Source organism: Mixophyes fleayi, chromosome 8 (genome assembly GCF_038048845.1).
Source record: "Mixophyes fleayi isolate aMixFle1 chromosome 8, aMixFle1.hap1, whole genome shotgun sequence".
Taxonomy (NCBI): Eukaryota; Metazoa; Chordata; class Amphibia; order Anura; family Limnodynastidae; genus Mixophyes; species Mixophyes fleayi.
In genome coordinates, this window is record NC_134409.1 from 31,607,532 (window position 1) to 31,624,324 (window position 16,793).

The 16,793-nt window shown below is 37.5% G+C and overlaps 1 protein-coding gene across 2 annotated transcripts in view; it reads right to left on the reverse strand.

Annotated features, from left to right (window-relative positions):
* LOC142099145 (ranaspumin-like) overlaps window positions 1-16,793 on the reverse strand; it is a 151,223-nt gene that overhangs the window by 34,763 nt on the left and 99,667 nt on the right. For both annotated transcript variants that reach the window (XR_012678479.1, XM_075182321.1), the window contains exons 2-6: window positions 14,905-14,966; window positions 13,779-13,838; window positions 10,641-10,697; window positions 8,692-8,745; window positions 5,313-5,381 (exon numbers count right to left, since the gene is read on the reverse strand). Coding sequence is in view for 1 of the 2 variants with exons in the window: in XM_075182321.1 (XP_075038422.1) it covers window positions 5,313-5,381; window positions 8,692-8,745; window positions 10,641-10,697; window positions 13,779-13,838; window positions 14,905-14,966 (302 nt within the window). In the remaining variant the exon portion in view is untranslated. The remainder of the gene's footprint in view (window positions 1-5,312; window positions 5,382-8,691; window positions 8,746-10,640; window positions 10,698-13,778; window positions 13,839-14,904; window positions 14,967-16,793) is intronic.

Sequence of the window (16,793 nt, forward strand, 5' to 3'; positions counted from 1 at the left end):
TTTCTGGCTGTCAAAAGTCATATCTGTCAGCAGTATCTACCAAATAATTTTAAGCACTCCTCAGTGCTTTTGGGGTGTCCTCCCTAATTGTGCATTAATATTTCTCGCTGTCAAAAGTCATATCTGTCAGCAGTATCTACCAAATAATTTTTAGCACTCCTCAGTGCTTTTGGGGTGTCCTCCCTAATTGTGCATTAATATTTATGGCTGTCAAAAGTCATATCTGTCAGCAGTATCTACCAAATAATTTTTAGCACTCCTCAGTGCTTTTGGGGTGTCCTCCCTAATTGTGCATTAATATTTCTGGCTGTCAAAAATCATATCTGTCAGCAGTATCTACCAAATAATTTTTAGCACTCCTCAGTGCTTTTGGGGTGTCCTCCCTAATTGTGCATTAATATTTCTGGCTGTCAAAAGTCATATCTGTCAGCAGTATCTACCAAATAATTTTTAGCACTCCTCAGTGCTTTTAGGGTGTCCTCCCTAATTGTGCATTAATATTTCTGGCTGTCAAAAGTCATATCTGTCAGCAGTATCTACCAAATAATTTTTAGCACTCCTCAGTGCTTTTGGGGTGTCCTCCCTAATTGTGCATTAATATTTCTGGCTGTCAAAAGTCATATCTGTCAGCAGTATCTACTAAATAATTTTTAGCTTTCCTCTGTGCTTTTGGGGTGTCCTCCCTAATTGTGCATTAATATTTCTGGCTGTCAAAAGTCATATCTGTCAGCAGTATCTACCAAATAATTTTTAGCTTTCCTCTGTGCTTTTGGGGTGTCCTCCCTAATTGTGCATTAATATTTCTGGCTGTCAAAAGTCATATCTGTCAGCAGTATCTACTAAATAATTTTTAGCACTCCTCAGTGCTTTTGGGGTGTTCTCCCTAATTGTGCATTAATATTTCTGGCTGTCAAAAGTCATATCTGTCAGCAGTATCTACCAAATAATTTTTAGCACTCCTCAGTGCTTTTGGGGTGTCCTCCCTAATTGTGCATTAATATTTCTGGCTGTGAAAAGTCATATCTGTCAGCAGTATCTACCAAATAATTTTTAGCACTCCTCAGTTCTTTTGGGGTGTCCTCCCTAATTGTGCATTAATATTTCTGGCTGTCAAAAGTCATATCTGTCAGCAGTATCTACCAAATAATTTTTAGCACTCCTCAGTGCTTTTGGGGTGTCCTCCCTAATTGTGCATTAATATTTCTGGCTGTGAAAAGTCATATCTGTCAGCAGTATCTACCAAATAATTTTTAGCACTCCTCAGTTCTTTTGGGGTGTCCTCCCTAATTGTGCATTAATATTTATGGCTGTCAAAAGTCATATCTGTCAGCAGTATCTACCAAATAATTTTTAGCACTCCTCAGTGCTTTTGGGGTGTCCTCCCTAATTGTGCATTAATATTTCTGGCTGTCAAAAGTCATATCTGTCAGCAGTATCTACCAAATAATTTTTAGCTTTCCTCAGTGCTTTTGGGGTGTCCTCCCTAATTGTGCATTAATATTTCTGGCTGTCAAAAGTCATATCTGTCAGCAGTATCTACCAAATAATTTTTAGCACTCCCCAGTGTTTTGCGCTCAGAATGGATTCAAAGCAGTCCACATATGATCAGAATGAGCAACCAGGTTCTGTCACCAGTCCTGATGTTAGTGTTCCCAGTACGTCATCTGGCCAAGGCAATGTAAAACAACAGAGTGTTTCCAAATTAGTGCAAAACACAAAAACCCCAAAAAATTTTACTGTATTGAAGCGAAAAAGAAGTGTAACTGAGCAAAAGTTAAGTGACGATAAAAAAAAAATTGCAAGCATGCCATTCTACACACGCAGTGGCAAAGAGAGAATGAGGCCTTCACCTTTGGCTATTAGTGGCAGATCCCAAAAAGTTACCCAGCCTACAATTGGTGCACAACTACTGTTACGCGTCAAAGCCGAGCTGCAAGATAACAGTGAGGCATTACAGGAGAATGTTTGCTCTGATTCACAAATGACAACAATTCCTGTGGAGAGTCCATCCAACAGTGGGATGTCTAATCGTGAGCATTCTGCTGATGTGTGCCTTAATAGCCCGAGTGTAGCCGGTGATACCCAAATTGAGGATGCCACTTTGGAATTAGAAGAGGATGAGGGGGAGATTTGTGTAGGCGATGAGGGCCCTAATGAGGATGTTGATGAGGATGAGGTTGTTTGTGTAAGTCCTGCACCAGTGGTAGCAGTTCTGGCACGTGACAAGAAAAAGGCAATTGTCATGCCTGGGCATAAAACAAAAAAATCCGGCACTATTATTGATTCCTCTGAAGAAAGCGTTTGTCCTGCTGCTGCTGTTGCTGCTGCTGCTGGGAGTGAATCGTCATCCTAGAGGCAGGTCAATAAAATGAGCAGTCCTACATTTCAGCAATTAACTGTGAAACAATCATTTGCGAGGGGAAGTAAATATGACAGCAGTCACCCAGAGGCCAAGCGAATCACAGACGCCATGGCTGCAATGTTAGTGTTAGATCTGCGTCCAATCTCCACAATAAACGCAGCTGGTTTTTCACAGTTAATTGAGGTTTTGTGTCCGCGTTACAGAATTCCATCGCGACACCATTTCTCCCGTAAAGCTATTCCACAACTATACCAAAAAGTGTGTAAAAATGTAGAGATTGCGCTGAAAAATGCCATTCTGCTCACTGTTCACTTAACCACAGATATGTGGACAAGTGGAAGTGGCCAAACCAAAGACTATATGACTGTGACAGCCCACTAGGTTGGTCATTCACCTTCACCAGCAGGAACAGCAGCAGCATGTACACCACTACGTAACATTTGTCACAGGCAGGCCACTCTTTGTATCACCGGCTTCACTAACAGGCATACGGCTGACAATTTGTTACGCAAACTGAGAGATGTGATTGATGCATGGCTTATATCACTCGGACTCTCCCCAGGGTATGTCATTTCTGATAACGCCAACAATATAGTGCGAGCATTACAGCTGGGTGATTTCCAACACATTCCCTGTTTTGCTCACACCATCAACTTGGTGGTGCAGAGCTTCCTACGAAATAACCGTGAGGCGCAGGAGATGCTTTCTGTGGCCTGTAAAATTTCAGGCCATTTCAGGCATTCAGCCACAGCATGTAGGAGATTGCAGCAGCTCCAAGAGCAGTTTAACTTGCCCTGTCACCAACTTAAGCAAGAGGTGGTAACTAGGTGGAATTCCACCCTGTACATGCTTCAGGGGATGGAGGAACAGCGCAAAGCCATCCAAGCATATTGCACAAGCCATGACATTGGGAAAGGAGGGGGGATGTATTTCACTCTTGCACAGTGGGGAATTCTTTCAGTGCTGTGCAAGGTGCTGAAACCATTTGAAGTTGTGACGTGTGAGGTGAATGCAGACTCTGCTAGTTTGAGCCAAGTCATTCCTTTAATTAGACTATTGGAAAAGCAGTTTCAGAAAATAAAGGAGGAGCTGAAAGCAAGCAATTCAGCAAAGTATGTTGGCCTTGTCGATCAAGTACTTAATTCGCTTCACAATGATCCTCGAGTCATTAAGATCTTGAACTCGGATCAGTACGTTTTGGCCACTGTGCTTGATCCAAGGTTTAAAACCTACATTGAGTCTTTACTTGTAAGTGAGCGAGATGTGAACTTTTGCAAGGAGCTATTGCTCAGCAAGTTGGCCGCTGAACTGGGCCTCGGCTTGACGACGTGTCCTCCTTCACTTTCTCAAGCTGCTGCTGCTCGTAAAAAATTACATTTTCAAAAAAGAAGCAGGGAAGACGCAGGGGGCAGACCAGAACAATTTAACATCTGGGCTGGTTTGAAGGATTTTTCAAAAAAATGTGTCACTTTGCCCATAACTCCATCCAATACGAGTATAAACATGCAAAGGATGGTGGAGGATTACTTTCAAGAGGTAGTTGATATGGAAATGTCAGACAGTCCCTTTCCTTACTGGGAAGAAAAGCAGGCCATTTGGAAACCCATGTACAAACCTAAGCTGCCCACCCTCCAGTGTGTACTCTTAACGAGTGTTCAGCACAGCAGGGAACTTAGTCAGTGATCGCCGTAGAAGGTTACTTCCCAAAAATGTGGAGAAAATGATGTTTATAAAAATGAACTACATGTTCCACGAGGAAGGCCTTCACCATCAAAGACATCCAAGCACTGACTGTTCTCTAATGGCGGATTCAAGCGGCGATGAATTGATTGTCTGTGATGATGACGTACACACTGATGAGGGTGAGGATTAAGCTGAAGTTGATGACGATAACATCTTTTTAAAACTTTCTATGTAAGTGTAGGGTGCAATCTACCCCCAAAGAGGAAAGGGACTTGTGGCATTTCCATATCACATACCGTCTTGAAAGGCTGCTGTTAGGGCAATTTATCCTTAAGGGTAGGGTGTCATAGACAGAGTGACCCCAAACTGGCTTTGTCCATTTTTCATAATATTGTACAGACTATAATGGCTGAATTTTTTGGTATTTTATACAAGTGGAGGGGGGCCTAGAGAGACAGAAACCAAACTGGCTTTCTCCATGTCAATTAATATTGTACAGTCTATAATGGCTGAATTTTTTGGTATTTTATACAAGTGGAGGGGGGCCTAGAGAGACAGAAACCAAACTGTCTTTTTCCATTTCTTTACATATTTAACTATAAGTGTAGGGTGTAATATACATTCAAAGACGATGGCTGCATTGCCAATATTCATAGATGGAGAGGAAGACAATCTGTTTTGTGTGTAGAATAAATGAAGTCCTACCAACGAAGAATTAAACTGTTTTTTCGGATGATTTATTACCTCAACAATTAGATTACTTATCTTTAAAACAGTTGGAGCACTAAATTGGGTTAATTTAGACCCAAAAACATGGATTTTCCAACAAAATAGCAAAACAAAACCAAACAAAACCAAATCCAAAACCAAAACACGCAACGGCGGTTTTGCAAAACCAAAACCAAAACACGACGGTAATCCAGATCCAAAACAGAATCCAAAACCAAAACACGGAGGTCAGTGACCATCTCTACTCAAACGTGACGTGTACCTACTTTGACTGCATGGACAAATTAAAGGTTTTGTCTCTCACATCTAATAAGTGTTGTTCTAAAACATGCCGTGTAATAACCTTAATTGGCTGATTTATTTACAATGTGTCACAATAATATTATTATATAAATGCTACAGGTCTTATAACTTCAACATCAGTGTGAAAGTTTCCCAGCAATAATTTCAATGTACAGTATGCACTATTTATTTCTAACTTATTTTGTGTAACATAAAATATTTAAAAAATATAAACAAAATAGTAAACATAACTTACCAAAACTTTTCCTATTATTATTTCCACATCTTCTACGACCGGTGTACCACCTTTACCGAGTAGGTCTCTCTAAAATGAGATTTAAATATTAAATATAAACTGTGCCAAGAGTTAAATCCACTGTATCTCTGAATGGAACATTTATTTATTTTTAAAAAATATTTTTATTTTATACTCGCTTTCCAAATAACAGAACACATGTTGGGTCACTCAGGCATCCCTACTCTTTTAAAGAGGTAGCTTCCATGTACAGTTATTATAGCAAGATATGTTCTATACAGTACAAACTATATAAAAACTACATTATTTAAGGGGGAACACTAAGAATACAAAATATAATTTATGAAGTTTCAAAAATGGAGATCTGAGAGCGCACATTGTTACTCACATCTTCATGTTAGTTTAGCATGTTCATACATAGACTAACATCCACTTTGTGCTTTAGGAAAGTGTATCTGCATAGATCCTTTGCTCTATTATTTGTAGGATTGCTGCCCAGATGTAAATGCACATGTCAGCAAAAGTTAAAAAATCACTTCAAACTCCTGTCTACTCTTTCTTTCGAGCCAGCCCTTAACTAACAACTTTTCCTTTTTTCCCCTAAAATACTCCACGTTGGATCCATATTGAAATATTTTTAAGTCATGAAAGATATTGGTCTTCATATCATATGCTCCATTTTTATATTATTTCTTTAAAATATAATTGATAGAATTGCACCTATAAATGTGGTTTCCTTCCTGAAGTGCTGATGCTTGGTGTAAGCGGCATCCCAATGAAACTACTAGAGATGGGCGGGTCCGGTTCCCCTAGAACCAAACCCACCCGAACTTTGGGTATCCGAGTACCGAGCTGAGCAGCTCGGTACTCTCCCGCCCGTTCCGAATCCAAATCGAGGCCGAACGTCATTGTGACATCGTCGGATCTTGGGGCTCGGTTCTCGTGATACTTCAAGATCATAAATACACGCCTCCACAGCAATCCTTTGCCATTTGACAGAGGGAGAGAGCAGGGTGTAGTCACAGGCTGATTTGAGCAGGGACAGAGAATCCAATATTCTTCTTGCAATTGCTCTAACAAAAATCGCTAGAAAAGAGAGGAGGATAGAGGTTTGCTATTTTTTGTTAATATTTGGCACTCCCCAGCGCTTTTGGGGTGTCCCCCATAATTGTGCATAAATATTTCTGGCTGTCAAAAGTCATATCTGTCAGCAGTATCTACCAAATAATTTTTAGCACTCCCCAGTGCTTTTGGGGTGTCCCCCCTAATTGTGTATTAATCCAAACTGGCTTTCTCCATGTCAATTAATATTGTACAGTCTATAATGGCTGAATTTTTTGGTATTTTATACAAGTGGAGGGGGGCCTAGAGAGACAGAAACCAAACTGGCTTTCTCCATGTCAATTAATACTGTACAGTCTATAACGGCTGATTTTTTTTGTATTTTTGACAAGTGGAGGGGAGCCTATAGAGGCAGAAACCAAACTGGCTTTGTCCATTTCAATTAATATTGTACAGTCTATAACGGCTGAATTTTTTGTTTTTTTAAACAAGTGGAGGGGGGCCTATAGAGACAGAAAGCAAACTGCCTTTTTCCATTTCTTTACATATTTAACTATAAGTGTAGGGTGTAATGTACATCCAAAGACGATGGCTGCATTGCCAATATGCATAGATGGAGAGGAAGACAATCTGTTTTGTGTGCAGAATAAATGAAGGCCTACCTAACAGGAATTAAACTGTTTTTTTGGATGATTTATTACCTCAACAATTAGATTACTTATCTCTAAAACAGTTGGAGCACTAAATTGGGTTTATTTAGGCCCAAAAACATTGATTTTCCAACAAAATAGCAAAACAAAACCAAACAAAACCAAAACCAAAACACGCAACGGCGGTTTTGCAAAACCAAAACACGACGGTAATCCAGATCCAAAACCGAATTCAAAACCAAAACACGGGGGTCAGTGACCATCTCTAGACACTACACATGGAGAACCTTCATTATGGACAAATAAAATGATCAAGTGTCCATCACACAGCATAAAGTCCTGACAATCAGGAACATTGCACCATGGTACATGGTACGGTGGTCACTGGAACACTCCATTATTATAAAAGAAATATTATTCTTCTGTATATGCCTAACCTGATGTCCACCACCTTTAAAGAGGGAGGGAAATAATTTATTTTTAAGAGGTGAGAAAGGGCTTTTCAATTATTTGCTAAACTAGGAACACCCCCTCCAAATGGCATATTGGGCCTCATTTAGGGTTAGGAGTAAATCCAGATAGAAGGAGCAATTTTGCACTTTGGCACAGCCATGCTGCACTGCAGGGGAGCAAATTTAAAATGCCAGATGTAGAGTTGAGATTGGAGAGCATCCTAGATGTCCAATATTTGTTGCTACATGCAAAAGCAGGCAGATATTTCTATGCATGTAAACATAAAATAGCATTTGCACCCCTTGCATTTTATGGTGTGTCCAAATACAAGTTTGTACCTTTTTAGTTGTATTTGTTTATAGCTCTAAATGAGGCCCTAAGTATCTTTGTGGAACAATCTCTACTTCATCTGTAAGCATGAATGCACTATCTGCATATTCATTCTCTTCTAAATTTTGCCCAAAAGCAATATGAAAAATGCGTTAGGTTTAATAAATATAGTCCTAGAACACTGACAATTTCTGGATTTGAATATCAAAAACGTTTCGGATTCATGTGAATTCTATTTCAAAATTCCATAACATTTTACTATTTACAGTATAGGAGATGGGAAGTAGTTTGATTAATACAAACAATATGTAATTTATAAGTGATATATCTCAGGGCCAAGTGCAGGACTACAGCTGCTGTGGATATTCCATATGTAACATGTATAGTAGAATAGATTGATTCTCATCCTTACTTTTTTTAAAGCAGACATATTTTTTTTTAGCATACATATAATATAATGCACACAGAAATATGTAATATCTGTATCCTGATCTAGCATAGTCTACAAATACTATTGGAACATTTTTACTTTGTATCTTGTTTTGGACAATATTTCTTAACCAAATCACCACCCCCTTAAACACCAGTGAGTTGTACACAGACTTTTACATCTTAGATTATAGGATTATTGGGCATATTATTAATTATTATTATTAATTTTTATTTATAGGGCGCCACTAGGTATCCGTAGCGCCGTACAGGGACAAACAAAGTTACAATACAAAGGTGAGACAGCACGATACAGTAAACAAAACGCACAGTAACTCAGTGAGCTCAAAGCACAGCTAGAGGGGTGGGGGAGGGGAGAGGGGAAGGTCCCGCATATGGCGGAGCCCAAGAGGGAGGGCACGGATGGCATATAAATTTTGTTTACGTAAACTTACTAATGTAGTTCCATCACGTAAAACGATATTATCCACGTTACAGCCAAGACATGTCTGTGAATTGATCAACAATGATAAGATATTAAATATTCACTTTCACATTAAATATTATTAAATATTTTAATGACTTTAAATATCTGTTTTACTTACAAAAACTCTATTCAATTCTGTCATATTAAGTTTGTCAGCAAAATATACTGTATCCTGAAACCATGCTTCCCTTTTTTTTTATTAACCTAGCAGACTCACAAATAACACAATACAAGCAGTTACCCGCTGCAGCACATCTATAAGTACAGAATATCACCCACTGATTAGTCTAATCATACATAGGTGCACGTCTACACTGAGCGTTGTCATGGTCCATCTGCACATCTGTTGTGTGAGATTTGTAGTTTTGAAGGTGTAATTGACCTCGTTTTGCACATGTGACAATGTCACCAGAAAGCATGTTCTACTGTCTCATTGGGCCTAAACGTTCATTAAGTTATACTCTTACATTTTTAATACATTTTACGGCTCATTTCAGCATGATTTATGTGTCACATACTATATTTATGGTCTATTTCAAGTGACAAATATTTTAATTTCCTCTTGTGAAGTATATTGGTTTACATGTGCTTTACTTGCTGGGTATTTATGCTTATTTGGATCTAGGGATTAAGTTGAAATTACCAATTTTCACCACCTGCTTCATCATATAAACCAGGAAGCCTTTATATATATTCCCAATGTCCATTGGTTGCTGATCATCCTGAAATCTTGGTTTTGAATAATGATTACATATTTGGGTGCACTATTGTGCTTATCCCGCAGCTAATAAGAGCGCTCAGACTTCCCCATTATTACTGTTCTAAATTTACTCGTTCCTAATCCATGTGTTCTATAGAAATATTTGTCTGATTCCCAAATACATTTTATAACATCACAAAGGTACTTGCCTGCTCAAACCATTAGTAAAAAACTATTATTTGCGTATTAAAACATGTAAAACCTTTAACCATGAGCTTAGTATGGGCTGTCATGTATTTACTTCCATGGATTGAGTTTAAACAAATAAGATATAGTGGAAATTTTAATCAAGAATTAAGACTGTGGGTGGGAGAAGTCATAGGGCGGCACATACATGTAAATCCAAACCTGCTGGGTGGGGTCCCTCACCAGGAGAACTGAGCAGGTCCTCTTTTTTTTTTTTTTTTAAAAAAAGGTTTATTATTTTAATGTGAGCTCTATGAACAGCTTAGTGGGAAAGTACAGGCTTCCATGTTGGTCACTGGAAATCATGTGACCAGTGTCAATAAGTATTTTCCTATGTGTAGGGAGATCTGTCTTAGAAGCCTCTGCCTTCCAGCACTGATAGACAGTGCCGGATTAAGGGAATGGAGGCCCCTGGGCTAAGGGGGCCTCCATTTCCCCGTGAGGCCCCCCCTGTGATCCGAGCTGCCCCCGCCGGCACATACCTCCTTCCCTGGCACTCTGTGCGCTCTTTACTGAGGAGGTCTCGTGAGAGTGAGACTCACGAGATCTCCTCAGTAAGGAGAATACAGCGCGCCGGGGAAGTACTGCAGTGAAAGTGCTCAGCAGCACTGATCGGGCTGGGGGCGCTCCTGCCCCCGACCGATCAATACTGCTGCTGAGCACTTTCAAGGGCCCCATGGATGCCATAGGCCCCTGGGCTGTAGCCCAGTTAGCCTTATGGTTAATCCGGCCCTGCTGATAGATATAGTGTTTTGCACCTATTAATGGCTGACCTATCAGATGCTGTTAGATGTAGTTTACACTGAATCCAAACCGCCCAATATTTCAACTGGGCAAATCAGGACAGTAGAGTTTCTGAAATACTGGGCACTATAACCTTCTTCCTCCTTAAATATATCCCGGCATTGCCAAGAGCAACAATTATGCTATTATTTATGTTTATAGCTATTTATAAAGAAAAATTTACTTACGAGTGCGTCATACAATTTTTTAAGAAAGGCTTGATAGTTTTGCTTTATTTTCTCCGGCTGTAATAAAAAGTAATAATAACTGATATGCTTAATTAATACATTATGTTGTTTGCATAACTGCTCAGACGGCACACACAAGTCATGTAATTGCAAAAGAAACTGGAACATAAAGTGTCAGTTTGAATAGGTCGTCACTAAGTTATATTAAGAAGTTTATGGCTTTCCAAAAACTTTAAAAACTTTTAGATTGTATATAAAATAACTTGATAAATGTTCCATTTTACAGCAATTTTTTTCCACTTGAAGTTTTCAAACCCAACAAATCCTGTACATCGTATGTTTTGTACGCGATTGCTTAAGCGTCATTAATAATGTATTCATGTAAATAATCACTACAGCTTTGGATTCATCTTTTTATATTTTACGCTACTTTCAAAAATAACACCAACAAAAATATTCTGTGCAAAGTTGTACCAAAATGATAAACTTAGGAAAAGCATTGTGTATATTCTAAAAACATCTAGACCCTTTGCATATAGGATAATACAACGTCTGTTGTGAAGTATAAGTATATTAGGAGACACTAAAGGAATATTGTGCCCAAGCAAAAGAACCAGGTTGCAGGCCAAGTGCTTTTATAAAGGGAACATAACTCCAAGCTAACTTGTAATGTCCTTATATATCACAGGGGGAACATTGTACGTAAAACTGTATTCTTTCTGTTACATGCTCTTAATATGATGATTACATTTGCAAGTAACACTCTTTAGTGTTTTGTATGTGGTGGAATCTTTGTCTGAGGCAACTGATATGAGGGATGATAGAACTATGGCAGATCAGTAGAATACTGAAACACAGTGGAGGTTATATATGCAGCACAAAATCCACTTTGGCCCCCACCATGCACCTTGACTTGTACAAGTGCACCTAGATTTCCATCAAAGCGCTCTGGTTTGTGGAACAAAATTGTGGCATTTGCAGACGCGGAAGTGAAAGGAAAGGCAGGGGCAGAATGAGGGTTGTCCTTGCAATGTACAGATAGGCACAGTGGTGGACTAGCTTTGAGGAGTAGAGCAGCAACAAGATTTGCTTTCTGAACTACATTATGAAATGAGTACAAGGGGTGAAGAAGGTGCGTTTTAGGGATTTCCATTTCCTCTTTTGTCAAAGGATGTTTATTTTGCACCAGCCTATATCTGATGGTCTTTGGGTCTATTCTTATACTTTAATGGGGCGCATTTTATGCCTCTGTGTTGTACTTTGGTGGAGAACTTCATTTCTAGGCACATTACTAGCAATGTAATAAAAAACTTCATCAGAAAATTGTCACATTCATTTAAAAAACCTCAATGTCCCCTTACTGTCATGATTAACCTAAGCCATAAATGGGACAGAGCCAAGTATATTTTAGGAGAAGAACAGAATAGTCTGTTTTAATGAAAGCAGTTTCAGGTTGGACTTTGCTCAATCTGCCTATGGAGATGTTTCTGCCTCTCCACAAGCCTAGGATCATTTGTACTTTGTTGAGTAGGCTCAGGAATACAGATAATAAGTGTGCACCTAGCTAAATTCAATGCATTTTGCAATGCTAATCAAGTGTGCTTTGTAAATGAGGCACAGTGGTTGAACAAGTGTGAAATATATAGTTAATATGTCACCCTCCGGCGTCAATAAGTTATGTCCTAAAATGAACTCCTATGGTCCATTTCTGCTAGGGAGGTTAGAGATGTACTCTGTTATGGTAGCTGGTAACATTTATATTGATGCTAGCAAGTGAATTTAAGCATATCTCCAGGTGGTGATTGACATGAAAATGTATTCTGGCTTTCCTCATGCTAGAATCACATGTCGGGCAGCATCCACTAAAGGACAATTTATTGAAATAGTGATAAAATTGCTATTTTTAAAGGACAGTTTCTTAATCACAAAATGTATCAATGGTAAATTGACCTAGAAATCACCAGTTTTACAAATAATTATTTTTTTTTAGTAGCTTAAAAACAAGTGATAATAGTGAGTCAAAGAAAACATAAAATTATTGTATGTGCAGACAATGAAATTAATTCATTAATTTAAATGGGGTTTCAACAGGGAAGCTATTTAGCCCACTGAGATTCATTTGTAGCATTGATATTAATATTAAAGCTTTATCTATAGTGATTTTCATTTCTAGTTAAATAGACTAGTTTTAGAATAATAATTTGGATACTCTGAAAGAATTGACAGATATATTAAAGAAAAATGCAGAATGAACAAAAGTAAATTGTTTTCCCATACATTTCAATGCACCCATTCATTTCAATTGATATTCTATAGGAAGTGAATATTCTGGAAAACAGAATAATATGAATGGGAACATTAAAATGAGTGGGAAAGTTCTGAGTTTTCTAACCGCTAGTGAAGCCAATATTTTTAAATCCTTGAAAATTAGTAAAAATCACTGCATTATAGGTTAGAGTTGGGACAAAAAAAATATTGTTTTTGGCTAATTCCAGCTATTTTGGGTGATTTTAATATGGTTAAAAAAATTACCATTTGGTAGATATTTCCCATAACATGTGAAGAGAACAGTTTGTAGGGTCAGTGTAATTCTGCAGAACTTGAAAAGTATTACAGCAAGAAAAAATGAAAAATATTAAAATGGAGGGATAGAGCAAATGCTACTTCTACCACTTTTATGTGTTTAGGTTGTGATTTCTCCAAGTTGTATTTGGAGGCCACTCTGTGGACCACTCTGGTTCTATTGTCAGAAAGGGAATCTCATTAAACCTGATACTGATAGTGGCGAGAGCCAGGCCAAAATGAGGCCCAAACTGGACTCTTAAAAAGAGTGGCTTGATGGGGAAGGGTCACAAGGGATTGTTGGGTACCAAAATGGAAAAATACAAAGGAGTACTTAAATGATACATTAAGATCCTAGCAATTACAACTATTAACTATTCATAAAAAAAACAAATAAACAGCTAAAATCACAGTTTTGATATTTTTATATTTCAGGAATCAGGTCTATTCTAAGTACAAAATGGTCACTTATCACCACTTTTATGTAGTCTTATCAGTTAATCTCAATGTTTTTATTTTCACCTATAGTTAACACCACTATTGAAAAAACATATAAATCAAGCTTTTGTACAGTACCGTTACTCCTCTAATTTCACAAACGAGTTTTACAAAATCTTGAAAAATCTCTGCAGAGTTCTAAGGAAAATAAATCAGCAGAAATCAACCATAAGTAAGTACGATCTTTTATAGAAAAAACATTACATATTACAGAATACAAGGACAATTAAGTATGTTAAACAAACATCAAAACTCAAGATATGATAATGGGAACAGTAATAAGTATTTAGGTGCAATATGTGCAGTTTTTAGGTCAGGTGTCTCAGAAGTATAATGACTGAGAATGTTGTTATAAAAATAATATATTTCTATATTTCTCTAATTTTAATACAGTTAAATTCATTACATTCTTTGGGCAATATATGGTGTAAATAAGTAATTTTATGTATTTTCTACCTGCTGGATATTTCTTGTGAGGTGATTGTAATTTTTTTAATATTGTTATTGTGATGACATTTTTTTTTTTTTGCCTATCTGTACCAGGTTCTTAAAAATCCAAAGCAACATGTTTTCATGTTTTGAAGTTAATACCAATGAATTTGCTTTACCGATATCTTTCTTTCTGTAACCTCCCTGACTCCCTTCCTCATGATAGTGAATTTTAAAGGGATGGTTCTAAAGTGCTGGGAGATTGGACTGTTTATACTTTTGTACAGTGCACATCTTCACATTCTCTCTCCATTCCTATAATCCTAGGGAAACCTCTAGTTTATAGAGTCCGCTCTTGAGAGTAGACGTGTATCTTAAAGTGTGGACCATCTAGACATTCAAAACCAAAGCTATTTGTTGTGTGCATCCAGTGTGCTCCGTAAATGAGGTACAACGAGTGAACAGAGAAGGATATAAGTAGGAGAGAACATAGGAGACAGCCAAATACAGTGCATCAAGGAATCCTGTGACTTCACATGAATCCAACCAATTTATTTACAAGATCCACAACACTGTATATAGTTTTGCAGTTTACACAAGTCTACAGAAGGAAAAAAAATTGAATTGATATTTGTGTCTTGGACCAGCAGAAAACCATTATCGCCACATAATGATTTAGTTATTAAAATATTAGTAATATCCTTTCCCTAATTATTTTTATCTATTAATTCTGGACGGCAATTGATATATTTCATAGAAATACAGTACTACTTACATGTAATGTATTTGGCAAACAGTTTTTGTCATCAGATGTAGGTTTTGCACAATCTTTAGTACCTGAGTTGAACAGAAAATAGCATTCACAGTTGAGAGCATAGAAACATTAAAATAAGTCAGTAATAATGTTTTAATTAAAGTTGGTGTTTTACTCCTATTAAATACATACCACCATCCTTACAGAGGGCTGCACCAACCAGCATGAGCAGTGTGATGAGAAACATTTTGCAGTCTGTTGAGATCAGCACACAGTGTATGTGACAACCAGTAAAAGCTCCTGTTTTTATAGTATTAAAAGTCCCTGACATCAGTCATGAACATGGCATCATATGCTGGTATGTGTCCAAACCAATGACATATTCAATGCTCAGAAATAATCCTTTATAATGTGTTGGCAGTAGCTAAGTAGACATTACATGTGTGCCAACAATTTTCCATTTAAGGTTAAATGTAAATATTAAAAATGTAGTGATATTTGTAACCCTTACTGTACTATATGTTTTTAACCCCTTTCTCTGTAACATAGAGATTGCAATGGTGGTGTTTGCTATCTTTTGGTATGTACTAGGCTATTATTGAAATGTAACTAAACCCACAAAATACAATTAGATTTTGAAAATGGATTGTGTTGTGTACTCTGAACAGCTCTGGTAAATCAGAAATATATTCAAATGTTGCTTTGGCTCCCCAAAATCAACTAGTTAAAAAAAAATAGGAGATTGATATTTGAATTTGTCATTTTTGAAAATTCCATTTAAATTTATACAAGGTACAAATGTAGTGTGATTGATTTGGAGAAACACTTGAAATGAGTGCTTTCTACTTACCGAGACACACCTGACCATGCTGTACTAAACCCACCCACTCAGTATTGGTAATAACTTTAGGTGAATCACTTTATGACTGAATGTTCCCCCCCCACACACACACACATACATACATACATACATACATACATACATACATACATACCCTTCATGAACTGGCAAATGTTTACATTTCGGGGAATATGTCATCGTCATCATCATCAGCTATTTATATAGCGCTACTAATTCCGCAGTGCTATACAGAGAACTCATTCACATCAGTCTCTGCCCCCCGGGAGCTTACAGTCTAAATTCCCTAACATACACAGAGAGAGAGAGACTAGGGTCAATTTGAAAGCAGCCCATAAACCTACTAGTATGTTTTTGGAATGTATCCTTTTCACAGTAAATAACTTACTTATTTCTTAGTACAATGACTTTTTTTTATCTTACAGATACAGCTTCCTTTTGGTAGAATACTGGAATAAATATCTCACAGTCAAAATATTCATCAAAAAGCGTAATCATTGAATTATTCCTTAGTAGAGATGCCTAAAACTTTGAATTTTGAACTTTGAATTCTGAACTTTTGTGGCTTGTCATTTGCAGTTCTTGTTTAACATTTACAGTATTTATCATTTTTGCTTTGTTTCAAACTGGGATCAATAATCTTCTCCAGAAAGTACACACTGTTCATGATGAAGCAGTGAGTGTAGATGTGAAACAAATAGAAGCTGTTATTGTTGTACTTGTTAGGTTTTCATCTGCTTTGCTGTCTGCTTGTTACTCTGATCTGTTATGTAGTTCAGGTGTGTCTCCCTCTGACTACTGATTGGAAGACTTCACTTTATATTTGTGACTCTAAGGTAGTGCAGGGATCAGTTGCAAACCAAAACAAAATGCACGAATATAACACAATCTTTGTAGTAATGCAGGTATATAGCCGTCTTTATTGCAATGCAGAAATATACAGTCATTTTTATTATTATTTAAACTGTTGCTATTGAAAATGATAGGCACAGACTATGAGAATTTGATCTGATGTGAGAGATCTCTTCAATCTGGAAGGTCCATTTTCTGT